Source organism: Colletes latitarsis, chromosome 8 (assembly GCF_051014445.1).
Source record: "Colletes latitarsis isolate SP2378_abdomen chromosome 8, iyColLati1, whole genome shotgun sequence".
Taxonomy (NCBI): Eukaryota; Metazoa; Arthropoda; class Insecta; order Hymenoptera; family Colletidae; genus Colletes; species Colletes latitarsis.
In genome coordinates this window covers 21,194,917-21,210,232 of record NC_135141.1, presented here as the reverse complement: position 1 = coordinate 21,210,232, position 15,316 = coordinate 21,194,917, and the positions used below count along the sequence as shown (strand labels likewise).

At 37.5% G+C, this 15,316-nt stretch overlaps 1 protein-coding gene across 4 annotated transcripts in view; it reads left to right on the top strand.

The window, feature by feature from the left end:
• The first annotated feature begins 1,496 nt into the window (after window positions 1-1,496).
• The window catches only part of LOC143344622 (uncharacterized), a 132,098-nt gene continuing 118,278 nt past the window's right edge, over window positions 1,497-15,316 (top strand). For all 4 annotated transcript variants that reach the window (XM_076770837.1, XM_076770836.1, XM_076770839.1 and 1 more), the window contains exon 1: window positions 1,497-3,510. In XM_076770837.1, coding sequence (XP_076626952.1) covers window positions 3,428-3,510 — 83 coding nt within the window. In that variant the 5' untranslated portion in view covers window positions 1,497-3,427. The remainder of the gene's footprint in view (window positions 3,511-15,316) is intronic.

The window sequence follows — 15,316 nt, the reverse complement described above, 5'->3', positions numbered from 1 at the left end:
TCTAGATAATTCTTACGATATATTTAACGGAACCATCAAATATAAAATATATGTATATGGATTTCGGTCTATAGAAGTTTGGGAAATTCTACAGTAGATCTAATACTATCCTTTGTATTTACATGCAATCGACACTACTATGGATATTAAAACTATAATTTAGAATTATTCTATTATGTGTTTGATACAAAGCTGAAGATGTGAATAACAGACCAGGTTATTTCTTATTATCAACACAAATTTATTCGAGACACTTTAAATTTATTTTACAATTTCGTGTTCATATAAAATGAGGTAACGTTTCTCGTATGTGAGATATTTGAGGTTGTTTGGGATTTTTTGCAAAAACGTAAATAATTGTTTACACATTTTACATCTGTACATGATACAAATATTACATTTAACAAATCAACCTGAGTTTTATAACAATATCACAAATAATTGTAAGTTTATTTAACAAAATGTGATATCTAATTTCAATGAAATGGGCAATCTTTAAATGTGCACGGTTTATGTTGGAGGTGTCTTATATATCACCAGCACAAAACACGCAATAGGCGTTTCTCATTCGAAACGTTCTCACAACGTTGTCAGTACGAAACAGTCATGAAATTGCCTCCGTTTTCGGACGAAGCGTTTCGAGTCCGACAGAAATCGCTTTCTCTAACCTCGATGACGTACTCTACCGACAAACGGACGTTTAGTATTGTCGCCAATAGAGTTAATTCCGTATGAGCAGTCCGTCGTGAACCATGAGACGAAGATACGTCACGAAAGGATAAACGAACAGTAAGTCTTGTGAAGTTGAAGGCACTACATCGACGTCATGAATCTACGACTTTGACGCGATTTTAGCGGAAACAAGATGGAGCAAGGGCAGGTTCGGCTAAATGCACCCTGGCACCCTACCTAACACAAACAGTTATTATTCTCATATCTTAATTTATATTTGAATATTTTTACCGTGTTTCAGAAATAAATACAAGCGAACACGACAGAATCGCATAACGGTTAAAATATACAAAATCAAACCCTTAATAGAATTTCACTATTAATTAAGAAAATAGTTTGCAATCTACTTTTATCTGTTAGATTGTTTAGTATTTGATATGTTTTTAATATTTATACTAGTGAATTCATTACCGATTGTTTAGTACAATGAATGAATTCTTTAAATTAGTTTATTCGAATACGACGAAAATATCTTCAAACGTACGTATTAATCATTTTTGTACAGATTCCGTTTCTGTCGTAGAAAAAGATAGTAATGCAACGTGAAAATATCATTGATCTAGATGACTTATTCCAGAATAATTTCGATCTATGGTATTTACAGACAAAGCGATCGGTCAAGTATGTGCATCTTTCATTGGCTCGTACGCGCCATCGAGCCGACGCGTTTGTTTGATCGTTACTTCCTTGATTAGAGAGCACGTCACAAAGTTAAGTACTTTTATTTTCGTAATAATCCGATTTTCCGTCTTTATTCTTGGTAGAAAGTACCGATGCCCCGGGTAATTGGCTGCCCCTAAACCGGCCCTGGAGAGAGCAGGATGGAAAGAGAGAGCGTACAACAAAGATGGCGGTTGAGAGGCGACGGCGGTGGTGGTACGAGGTAGGAGGAAGAGGACGAAGAAGCGACAGAGTAGAAAGAGAAGAGGCGAAAAGAGGACGGGACGACGGGGTGCTGGGTGATTCGTTAAGAGGGGCAGAGGGGGGAAGGAGCGACGATCGGAGAGACGGGAAGAGCAGGGAGGAGAGGTAGCCGCGAGAGAGATAGAACCGGCTCGAAAGGGACGAGCGCGGCTCGGGGGGGTTCGGGTTAGCTCGTTCGACCCGTTATCCCTTCTCTCCCGGAGTCCCGAGTTCTCCCTACCTGTCCTTGCTTCGATTCGAACGAGTCCTCCCCACTCTCTCCCCTCCGGGGACGCACGAAAAGTTTCCCCCACCCAGGGGCGCACTTCACCGGCTGGCGGGCGACGATCGCGATTGCAAGCCGCCGCCGCTTTTCGAGGTAGACTCGTTTCGTTCCCCTACGCGGTGTTCCCCACTACCGGGCCAAACAGAGATACTAGCCAGCGAGCCATACTACGCTCCCGCCACGGTGACGTCACTCCGAGTAGTGTAGTGCAGTGAGGAGGAGCGAAGTCAGCTCCATCCGCGTTACATGGCCCGAGTGAACGAAGTGAGTGCGTTTAAGGCGTACATATACAAACGTGCATCGTAGCGATCGAGTTTGCCAATACGATTTAATTTCTTCGATTAATGCACGTTACGTGACACAAGTTAATTCGATCGCGAGAAAGGTAGAGAAGCCGCGACTCGCTTTCACAAAAAATAAAAAAAAAAAAAAAAAAATATATATATATATATATATGTACACATGTATGTATATTCGACGTATAATTCCATTAACGAGGTATGAGCGGTGAAAATTCAGTGATGTGATAGGAAGCAACTACGCTAAGTGAATAAGGAAAGAAGGAAAAAGGAAAAAGAAAGAAAAAGTAGTGTCGTGCGCGGAAAGGTTACGCGTTGAAATTTTAACAGGAAGAAAAGGCAACGGTTCTATCGTCGGTAGATCGATTGTTTTTAGTGGGGTTACCGCGAGAGTTTCAGCGTACATAGCCTCTTTGTTGGTGTACGACGAGAACGAGGCATAAAATTACGTAGATCGACGCGAGTGTGATTCTGCTCAACAAATATGCGTGGGATGTATCGCCCGCGCGTTGTGCTCGGTGTGCTTGGTGTGACGTGTGATTAATCGCCTTTCTTCATACGCGATTCAGTGGTATACGATGTGGTGTTCGGCAACGGTCCTGATCTTTGTAGCCGTTGTCACCAGTGGTGTCCACTATCGAGGCTCCGTCTCCTCCTCTTCGTCGTCGTCGTCGTCGGCGTGCGTCGCGACGCAAAAATTTTATCGCGAGAGCTCCGTAGCCACCCTCTTCTATCGGCCGATCGTTCCACGGCGCTGCCCTGACGACAGCACTCGTCCTGCTTGGGGTCACTACCTTCCGGCTAGTGACTAGTGATAATCTGTTTGTTGCCAGTGATTAAATTGAGAGTGTCGAAGTGGGAGGAAGCTCCTTCCTTCGTCGTGGAATACACGTAACGGTTCCTTCGTCTTGTCGCGTGTGCGTCGCGAGCTACACGAGTTTCTCGTAAATCGAATTGGAAATCAATTGCATCGTTCGGAGTACCACACGGATCATTGATTTCTCGCGAATACGAGAAAAATTTAGAGTAAATAGGGAAAGGAGAGAAAAAGAGGGTTTTTTTTTCTCAGCCGACCCGCTGGCGGTATTGAATATCGGGTGGTGTGGTGAGAGTGCCGTGATTAGCGTCGGGCGAAGTTGTGTGTCGTTGTACAGTGCCGCCAAACGATACCACAACATCCGATCCCAAATGAAGAGTTCGGAGCAAAATGGTTAGAGAGACACGTCACCTGTGGGTTGGAAATCTGCCGGAAAACATCCGAGAGGATCGCATACGAGAGCATTTCAAACGGTGAGTTTCTTTTCTGCTTTATTTCACATGCCTTTAACAAAAGGCGTCTTACGTAACTGTAAATGCGTGTGCATACTTATGTATGTATAATCAGGAACACGCATGGACACGTACACGTACACGTACACACAAAGAATACAACAAATTTTTTGCGAACATTCCCCATTGGTATTAATAATGCACCAAAGTGCACGTTTAGTTTCCCATTTACGACGTACCTCGTAGCCGTGGCAGTGTCCAATGCAGGCACAAGTTTTGAGACGCCGAAAGAGATTTACGGGCCTTTCGATTTCCTGAAATATTCCTAATTTACCGTGAGTCGTAATTTCACGGTAAACTTTTCGAAAAGGAAATACGGGTCCTCGTGCATACATTTAAGAGCGGAGGTAGGAATACTTTCATTGTTGTGTCGCAGTCTGGACACGGTCGACAATAATTTCGTCTAGAATTTTATGACTCTATGGGTCATGCCTGCGTAGCGTCTGCCAGGCTTTATACAAACCGTGCTATATAGTCGATTCGAGGTACAAAATACCGTGTACAATGTTTCGTGACCTGTAAAGCGTGGAAAATCGCGCGAATTGTTCGTTATTTACAAGTTTGTTTATGTTTCGCGTAGCGAAGAAACATTATCAGTTTGATAGAACCGGAATTTAGGAACACGTAAGGTGCACTCGATGTTTTTGACTCCGTACGTAGATCGAGGATTCTGAACGCGTCTATACACACCCACACTGCATACATGTCGTACACGCACGTGCGCGCGCGCGCGTACAAACGTGTGATATACAGAGAGCCTTGGCTGTCTCTCCTCTCCTCGTAGCGTGAGCGCGCCGTCATTTGTTTTTTCCCCGAAGTAATAATAGCTGAGGACAGCCATTTTGAGAGCTCGCAGCGGCACGAAGTTATTGTTCGACAGTGGCGCTCAAATCGTGGATCCGTATAGTGCACGCATTTAGTTTAGAAAAGAAAGCACCAAATACGATGAAAATGAATATTTACAACAGGAGGATTTATTTCATAGTAATTGCTTCACTATTATAGTAAATGTACAATCATCCTTAAACGTATTTTATTTAAAGCTTATACTTTCTGTAAATATTTATGAAAAAAAGTACATTAGAAGGTTTTAAACAGTTGAATCGAATATATAGCATTTTATTAGTATTTAAATATTTTACTGTTTTGTATATAATAATTGTAACTTGTTTATTGAATGTTATAAAAGAAAATTCTATATTTTCCTATTCTTTATAAATTTTGAATCAATTTATAATTACATAGATTTGAAAATACTTTTTCTAACACGATTGTAATTTTGAAGGAAATCGTAAAGTAATCACCGAAAACGTATACATTACGTTTGTTCAACGTTTTCGTTTGAATAGTGTTTTAATTCATATAATTTCTGATCGAATTGTATGTTAGCAAACTGAAACATGCAAGTAATACTTCACGTATAAGTCATAGTAGCTATAGTTTTGAAAGAACATAGCTGCATTATGGTTTATGTAAAGAATATTTATTTTCTTAATACTCTGTCGCATTTGCATGCACAAAGTAGAAATATATAGTATATAAAATACGAATATATCTACAATGCACGTAAATTGTTAAAGAGCAGAGATCGAAGTAGGAAAACAGAAGTGAAAACTAACGGTGACGTGGCGCAGTGGCGCTCAGTTTGCGGATACTTACATGAAAGAACGAGAGAAGTATTATGTGTAATATTGTAATGCAAATAATGCTTTGAGATCAAAAACTTTAGATTTATATTAACTATAAAAGGTGTAACAAGAATTATTTAGAAATTTATGAAATTAACTTTATATACCAGCTTCACCGTACTAAGCAATGTGAAACTGCTGACAAATATAATTTATACCATTTAATTCAAGTATCTTCCTTACTATTCATAAATATAGTTACAAAATTTTTTAAAATTGTCTTTACTCATGATTGCAATTCTGTCTAAATTTAGAGAATTTTTATCTATTTTAGAACACATAATCCCCATAAGATACGGAAAGATATCAAGAATATTTCTATAAATTGAAATATTTTATACAAAACATGTTTCCAAATACAGAATGCACAAACGATTAAAATACGTAGTATAGAGGGGTTAGATGTCGGATGTTTTTAGGAACGACTTTAGTTTTCATTGTGCTATTAATTTTTCTTCTTGAAACACGCGTTGGTGAATATTCGCATTGTCAACGGCGCTACATTTTACGTGCCAGCTGGCGATACTTCGTTTGTATGTATACTGGCTTCGTTCTTACGGTCGTCTACCGTGCATTATAGCCTTAAAGGTTCGTCCTTAAAATGGCGGGTGGCGTCGTTACGCCGTTGACCTCTCGTTTCTCCAAACGAGCGTTACGCATGGTGCGATATTTCTTGGAATGCATTTTTAAAGTTATCAATTTATTTTTAATCAGTATTCTTAATCTATCGTATAATTCCAACGAACGTAACATATAATTATATAATTTTTGTATCGCGAGTATGGGAATTTTAAGGCACGTGTTTCAATCGTTTAATCATTTCGTAGTAGTTGTGTTCACGTTTAGTTTTATTATTTTGTACCTTAAATTTGTCTTCTGATACCTCTAGTTATGAAGGTAATAAAATTCAAACATTGTTTTATTTATTTTTTCTATTTTTACTAAAAAATATTGGAAAGAAAACTGCTATCCGGAAATAACTTGAAAATTTCGTTATGCGAAATAATTATAATCTATCATTTCATTAAATTAAGTAAGTAAACTAAATGTTTTACTACGCATTTGTTCATTTTTTTGTTTATTCGTTCATATTTTTACGGAAATATAATACAATTTCTAAGAAATTGTTGAAACAAGAATTCTGCCAAAACTAGCAAGCGCTGACGATTTTTTCTCACCCGTGCACGTACCGAGTCCGAACTTGGAACTCGATTCGATGTGTTTTGAAACGCACGGTCGCTACATTCTTACGCGTACAGTATGTGCAATGGTATTCGTGCACCGCGTTACACTCCCTTACTTGAAAACGTACATTTCTCCTACACGTACACGCATAGCACATAATGTACCTCCGAATTTCTCTGCGCACATTGTATACGAGATATAACCGTATCCATCGAGTGTGCCTACATGCATATATATATATTCCTGTGCACAAGTAATATGCACACGTACCGCGTTTGCAATTTATGTTCACACGGAGATAAGAGTATACGCCGCTTTCATACACGCATACGCGACCCGAGTCGTGCACGTTTAGATTATATTTACAATTTACGCGTATGTGTAGGTCGATGTATTGACAGAATGCTTGAGAATGTGTACGTGTGAGCGCGCACGCGTACATATATGTGTGAGAGCGGGTTGCCGGCGTATTTTGTTATATTGATCGCGCGTGGTCGACCACCTCCCCTTCTCCAGCCTCACTCTGCCCCATCTCTCCCCACCCCACACCCTACCGCGCCCCTGCACCCCATGTTCACCCCACCCTTCCCTCTGCGCCTCGTCCTCGTCTTCCACTCGACGTCACCCATCCGAAAACCTTCGACTCTTCGACAACCTCCAGTCACACGTATTTTGGTGTGTTGGTGCCGCTACGATGATATACGAGCTGTCACAAATATGTATCCAAGTTACATGCTTTCTATGTGCACGGAGGGCTCGATGCCTTGTGTGTTTTTTTTTCTTCCTTATAGCGGCAATCGAATTCCACGTTTCTTCGTCGAAATGTGTTTCAAATGAATCATGCATTTTATGTGGCGTCCGAGAAGAGAATTATTCTTCGCGGAATTTGGGCTGAGACCATTCGAATAACTTACTGTTCGTATATTTGACAAATAAAAAGCCTCAGACGTAATTTCGTCGCACTAAAGATTTTATCCCCTTGCAATTCGTATACTTGGTGACATGCTTTGAATTTCGTCCGATCGCATTTTGTTTTGTGGGATTGTATAATCGTTGCAACGTGAATGGAATAGATTTTGCTATATGGTTTTTCCCATTTAAAATACCTGTGATGTTTTAACAGTTATTCATAGAAAAATAGCAATAAGGGCTTCTCGAGCAATATCAGCTTTAATAGGAACGGATGCAGAGGGTCGAAAATTGCGCAGTTATTCGGAAAGCAACTCCCTTGGCGCGTTACGTCATCGTGGCTAATTACATCGCGAATCTTATAGACTAGGCAAACCAGAAACGTTAAGAAAATGTTCTTTTCATCTTCACCGCACAGTGTATTATCCCTGTTGTATTGTATCTCTGCCGCATTTCTTTTGTATCTCTTGAACTTTGCACGCAACCGAGAATGCGTCTAGTATCGAATGAAAATGTAATCGCCTCAAACGTTCTCATTTCGTGCACAATATATATTTTTATTTATTTATTAAACGATATTATTCGTTATAAGGAGGAAACATGAAACATTATAATAGAGAAAGCAAGGTGAAATTGCAAGATATAGCTTGAAAGTATTTTTTTGACTACATATATTTGATATTGTTTTAGATAACCTACGAATGATTATTCTATTCACATTGTGTTTCCATTCATCTTAATGTATAATTTCAGTATTTTGTTTTTAAGACGCTATTACATAATTTCTAACAAATAACCTCAAATTCAAGGGTTGGAATTTTATAATAACTTAGTTAAAACTGGACTAATCACTGAAACGTTTAAATATTCAAATAACTAAAAAATTTGACTGACCAAAAATGGGAAAGATCGTGTAGCAATTTATTTATGACGATTATCCAACGCAATAGTTACATTTTTACTTGCTCACTGTGAGATATTTCATTATGTAATTGAAATTCCGAGTTTCATTCAACGAGACATGTATAGAAAGTTATTAATTTTTCATTCGTTATCCGAAACAGGTATCTAGTTAAAGAATTCTGATCCGGTAAAAATTTTATCCATCCATGGTCTCGATCCTAACAGTAATTCCCTCGAGTTCCGTGCCGTTTCCTTGCAAAGGGGTTTTGGGATTTAAGACGTCGAGGTCTTCCCCAAGAGCACCTGCACGAAGGAGCTGAAACCGCCAAATTTCTTCATCCATCGACCCTGGTGCGTGGTACGGTATCTGGCAAGTGGCCGGCATTGCGTTTCAGACCGAAACGACTACGTTGCCTTCTCCTTCGTGTCTCGTAGCGTGTCTCTCGTTTCGCGACGTTGCCGTATCTGCGCCGGTCGTTTACGTATTGTTGGCACGGCAACGTCGCATCTTTTGCCCTCTCGCACGGCGAATCGACTGAGTTGGCAGCTTGGTAAACGGAGCACTCCGTATACTTGCCTCGATCATCGTTCTGCGAACTCGCACATTAGTTGGTCGTTCGTTCACCATTCAGAGGATCCCGATACAGAGGTTTTTCTTTCAAAGTGTCGACAAAATGTACTCGTTCTCGAGAAATTCTAATCGTTCGTGACGATCGTACGGCCAGTAACAGTTCGGTGTTTCGTATTCGATGACTTTATTATAGGATAGGTAGGCTCGTGAGTGAATTACGAAAAATATAGTGTCATGTTAGTTGAAAACGTTCATTACACAAAAAAGACGAAGCCAAGATACGTTTAATACCTCCTTTGATATTTATCTATAAACAATCGTAAATCTTTATCAGTAGAAGCTTTAAAAAACATTTTTCTGTTTGTCCAGTATTTCGATCCATTTGAGTGAAAAGTTATACATATCACTTTTGGTTTCACATAAAATATAATGCACAGAAAGCTGCGTATTTATTATTCGTTATTCGAAATTTTATTTAGATGACAATTTTGTTCTCTGCTTTTGTACACTCGTTATGTGTTCGTAAAGTTTTCAAGTTTGTAGATACCAGTATGACACGGGATAGAACCATCCGGCACTCACTATCGGTTCGAATAGTTTATAATGCGTCAAGTGTGTATAATACTTATACAACAATGCAGTCTATGCATGCCTCTGCATAATGCCAGGATGTACATGTACGAGTGTACGTGAATATATGTATGCATATGTACACACGTAGTTGTATGTTATCCAAGGGCTCTTCGCCACATAGAATACACGACTGACTTTCACCGGCTAAGGCGCTGAGTTCACGAAGGTGGTGGATGTCATACGAGACGTCCCAAAAACATCGACTGACCGAAGCCCATAACTTGACCTCAACATTTTCCTGTTCCTCAGTCATATTTTTACGACTTGTCCAAATGGCCTTTATTCCGTCAACGAATCATTCCATGCATAACATATTAATTTTGTGAAAATAGAAAAATATGTACACGCAAAGCTTATGAAATATGACGGAATTTTTTTTATTGAAAATCATTTTAATTAAAGATTGCTACACCCAGTTACGCGCTATTACACATTTCCTATTTACACAAGATTTAACAGTTTTCATTACTTTATGCAGAAACAAATTTTGTCGCGACTCATTTGAAGTTTATAGTTAGTGATTCCATTCATATTTAAAGAATAACGATGTTCGAAGAAATTAAAGTATTTATGATTACTAACGTCCTGGAACTATTTAGAATAATATCTTTGTACATTTTTATGGTACGGTGTCTACGTAAGACATGATAAATAAAGAGCATTAAATTGCACAATTTCTTACACAACATAGTAAAATTTAGTTTTCAGAATATTTCTCATATCATTCATCCTTGTTCCAGCATCGTTCAGTAGTATAAAATCGAATGGAGCGAGTATACCGTTCAGTGACCTTGTTTAATAGTTGTTAAACGTGGGCGTCCTCGTTTTTCTTTAAAGTATGCAGTATGCACAAATAACGGTACAAAATGTTTTTTAAATATTGCTTTATATTTCCCTTGTAATTATACATTATAATGGAAACGTCGATAAAGAATAAAATAAATACCATTGTGAATATAAAGAAAAAGTTTTTTTTACAAAATAATACAGACAGAAAAATGAAATGTTAAATAGAATACATAACCGTGTATTCGAAACCACACCATTTGCTGATCTTTCCTGTTTTTCAGAGCATATAACGTTTAGTTACGTTTGATATTAATAGAATGCTTCATGAACTTAAATGTGTAAATTTGAAACAAAATAAGTTGCATACCCTTGAGATTTATATTCGTGCAACGTGGTACTTTCTTTTGTTTTTTTTTCTTTCTTTCTCTCCATTGTTCTTTGTAACTTTTGATAATGGATGCAATAGTTTTTGCAGTCACGTACCATGCCACGGAAACGTGCTCGAGTGACCCAGAGGGCTCACGAGAAATTGTAGATCTGGAATCGATAGAGTTCGCAGCGACGTTGCCGGTGGCGCGTACTGCAATGAAATTGGCAACGTCGCGACTCGTCTTGGGCCCTGTCAGAACCGTGCGTTTTTGTAGATTTCAAGGTCTAACCTTTCGGATTAAAAAATAATCCCACTTCGTGGATCCCCATCCCAACTTAATTGTACCGCATTATGTATTCGGGATCTACGATTTATTATAATTTTCCCATGGAATCTTGGTTTTTCTTTCTTTGGGCAATGAACTTTTAACTCCTATTTACTTTATTTTTTACATTGTGTCATTCTATGCAACATTCTGAAACAGTTAATTAGTCGTATGAGACATAATAAATTATTTACAAATAATTTTTGCCAAATAACGGAACAATATAGGGAAAAATCATTTGACTATTTAAACTAGCACACAATTATTTTAAATAACATCTGGTAAAATAATTTGAATTCGATACAATAAAATATATATTTCTGTATACAGTGTTTGGCCACCCATGGGAAAAATTTTAATGAGAGATTGTAGAGGCCAAAATAAGACGAAAATCAAGAATACCAATTTGTTGATGGAGGCTTCGTTAAAAAGTTATTAACGTTTAAAGTTCCAACTGTACTGAATTTTTTTTTAGAAACTGGGTAGGATTTCGGGGGTAGGTCTATTCACCAAAAATGATTGTAATTGACCCCCGCAACCGAAAATAATTTTTTCAGAACGATTTAAAATTTTTTAATTTCGTCTAAAAATATCAGTATTTACTCGAATTTTTTTCTTGAAAATGCGTAGGATTTCGGGGGTATATGTGATGACCAAAAATGATTGTAATCGACTCCTGCAACCGAAAATAATTTTTTTAGAATTATTTGAAATTTTTGAATTTAATTTTTTAATAACTTACTAACTTACTAACGAAGCCTCAGTCAAGAAATTGATATTCTTTATTTTCGTCTTATTTTGGCCTCTAGTAAATGTGTTTAGTCATGCATCAGCAAAACATCTGATAAGATTGTAATATTGAAAAATAATACATCTATCATCGACAACAGTTGCTTTTTTTCTTATTGAAACGTTCATTGTTCCAAATAGAACAAATGTCTTCGTAAGTCCTCTTTGAGAGATAATGAATCAGTATATTTGATGTGTGAAATATATTTCGAAGAATAATTTACATAATATCGTAGAATAGTAACGTAATTGAAGTTAATCTATCTTCCTGGGTATACAAATGCTCTGTATAGCATATTACTTAATAATACTCTGTATATTTTGTATTTGATCGATAACGATATCTTATCGAATTACAAATTATAAAGTTATATTTCTTTTAATGATATATCGAATGAAAAATTAATGCGTAACGGAGCCACGAGGTTACTATATGGAGAAAGAACAAAAGAATCATTCTCACCATATTGAGTTGATATTTTTCAAGCATGGAATAAGTAGAGCGAGGCTCCGTTTGAAACGCCTCGAGGGGCCCAGTAATCTGAGATCCGGAACCAGCGCGAGACATCCGGACTAGGGAAGGGCCCAAGTTCTCAGGGACAAAGGGAATTGCCATAATAGATGGGCCAAATAAAGACGTCCCCTTTATCGGTGGTAAAATTGCGTATCTCAACGTCGACTTTTTCGCAATGCGTAAATACCCGAAATTTAAAATAATTGGATGTCGAATTTCTTTTGTTCAGTGTATTACAGTCGAAGGTAAAATTATGTCCAAGTTTATTCGATTATATAAGCAAAGAGTTACTGATAATAATAGCAATAACTTCACACTTTGACCAAAAGAAGATGGACCCTCTTCAAAAGAAATGAAAATGTTATAAATTGAAGCCCTCTAAATATATTATATAGGTATGGTATGTAGATAAATAATGAAGAAAGTTGAAAATTAACAGAGTGAGAGTTAGATTATGGTACATTTTACAGATTATTTTTCTCATATTTCTGCTGAAATAACTTAACAGAAATTTAAAATAAATGCAATTGAACGTGTATTGTAGCAAATAATATTCTAAAGTGCAATAGTGTCAATTTTGAAACAACGCGAAGATTTTTTCATGTAATATACAATATTGTGTAGGATGTGCATCTCTGCTTAGCGAAAATTCCTATAATCTAACTATAATCACAGAGCTCTCTTCAATTTCTAAATTTCTCTGAGCTTCTAAACTTCTATGCTGTGTTCTATAGGAAATATCTTTAACGTACGGTTAGTATTAATACCATCTTGTGTCTGTATTAATCCCTTCATTGCTGAATTAATCAGTGGTAGCAGAAGCCTCTAGGTTTAATTAATTTTACAATTTATATTTTTAACATGTGTACTTACAATCACATATAAAAATTGATTAAAGAAATACTGTACGCTGAAGAAAAATACTATATTACATATATATTCATTAACTTAAAAATTTATATTAAAATTACATCTCTTGCGAATTTGAAGACAAATACTTCCTAATCAATTAAAATATCAAATCTTGTTTATTTAATTTTCTTATTTGTTGTAGATTAGTGCAAAATTGATTTCTCTTGGGTGCCATTGTTTTCCAGATAACGGGACTTGATTGAATAACTATGTAGAATCGAGCAAAAAAATTCATAAAATTGTTCATGTTTTTGAATATTTTCATTAATTACTCTAGAATTCATAAGAATTTCGAAATAGAACGTACATTAAAACCTGCTCAGATCTTAGAAGGTGTTCAACAATCGTATAACTTCTTGTTAAGCAATTTACAATTGATGCCATTACGGATAAACCCTCTCAATTTGATCGTTAGTACAGATGATAACATAAGTCGAGGATTAAAGGAAAATACCAAACTAACCATAAATGGTGTCGGTTTTCTTGAACGTAATATCACAAGTGGATTAAGAAAATTTAATTTAAAATTAAAATTCAATTTGAACGTTTCGATCGAAGTATAAGCCATCTTGAACTTAACGAAATAAGAAACTATAATACAAAATGTATAATATAAGAAACTAAAGATAAATTCAAAAATATTATTTATACGATTCTACATAATTTTCTTCGTTGTCAGCACGCTTGGCATTCCAAGTGAAAAGGGTTAATGCGCGAAGTGTACACAGTACTAATCGGTAAAATAGATACGTGTGTAAATTGGGTTAAGGCAAAAAGTATATCACAGAGGGGAATTATTCCGGCGTGATTTTATTCCAGCCAATTTTACGAAGGTCCGTCTAATTGCAACGAAGACTGTCCAAAGATCCTGAATACGGGTCTGGGCTGAGCTTAACCAGACTGGTGGGTAGGAAGGTAGGCAGGCAGGCAAGCCAGGCGAACAGGCAACGCGACATGGTACACCGGTTCGAGAGTTGGCAACGTCGCGTGTCCGTTCGTAGAAACCTGGCAACGCCGTCCAGCTATTATGTAACACCCGGCAACGTCGCTGGGATACACAGAGGGGCGTTGGGAGCGAGCATCGGTGGGGAGAATAGGGGCGATGGGTAGAGTCGAATGGTGGGCGGTCGGGGGAGTGGGCGAAGGGAAGGGCAAGAAGTAGAGGGGGAGGGAGCATTATATACGGTAGGGAGAAGGAGCACATACGCGGCAGGGTCCCCACCCTTCGGGTTGCTGCTGCGTCACACGAGGCATTGTAACCCCTTGTCTATATAGCATGGATACACGTACGTATATGCCTATGTATATACGTTAGATGTATATACATACCATACATGTATACTTATTATGTATACATAACGTTCGAGAAAACCACCTTATAGCGAGGGAAGCCTCGAAAATGGGGCTTCGAAGAACGACTGCTTGCGAAAATATATCGTACGTTGGACGCGAATGATAACGAAATTTTCTTTTTCGTCGTATTGGACTTCGGACCCGTTTAAGGTTACCTTTGGTAAATTGTAACGATTTCGTCGTAACGGCCAATGGCAGAGCCGTGTAAACTAAAGAAAAAAAGAGATTCGATTGATCCGGGGCGTCGAGCGTGGATAAATGAATGTTTTGGTTTTAGAAAGAATCGTCGCCCTTAACGCTTCGAGTACCGCCCGTTTTCGCGCAACTAGACACTCAAATCGTGTGTATCGTCGATTGCACACGCTGGTGCATTTAGTAAACGAGTTTGAAAGTCGTGTTTCGTAATAAATTTGTGATTGGAAAATGTATTGTTATCAACATAACGATATAATATACTAAATGCATCGTAGAAAACAAAATTACGGTTCATTGAATAATTTATCATTAAAGAGACACACACAGAATGCTGTAGAACGTATAGAACAATATATAACAAATCAAACACTTTAATATTAACAGTTTATAATTAAAACGGCGTGAGAAATTTGTTAAAAGTATATGTACACGGATCAGGTTCATTAGGGTATTGTTAGAAAGTGTTTAAACGTTGTTAAAATATCAAACAGCTTGAATGTAAAGGACAATATGAATTGTGTGTTAAATATTTTGTATGGGTTAGGTTCTTTGTTTATATCTATAATGGTATTTTGTGTCTAGCATGGACATTTTTATTGATCATATGTACAGAGTATTCGGCCAACTCTGA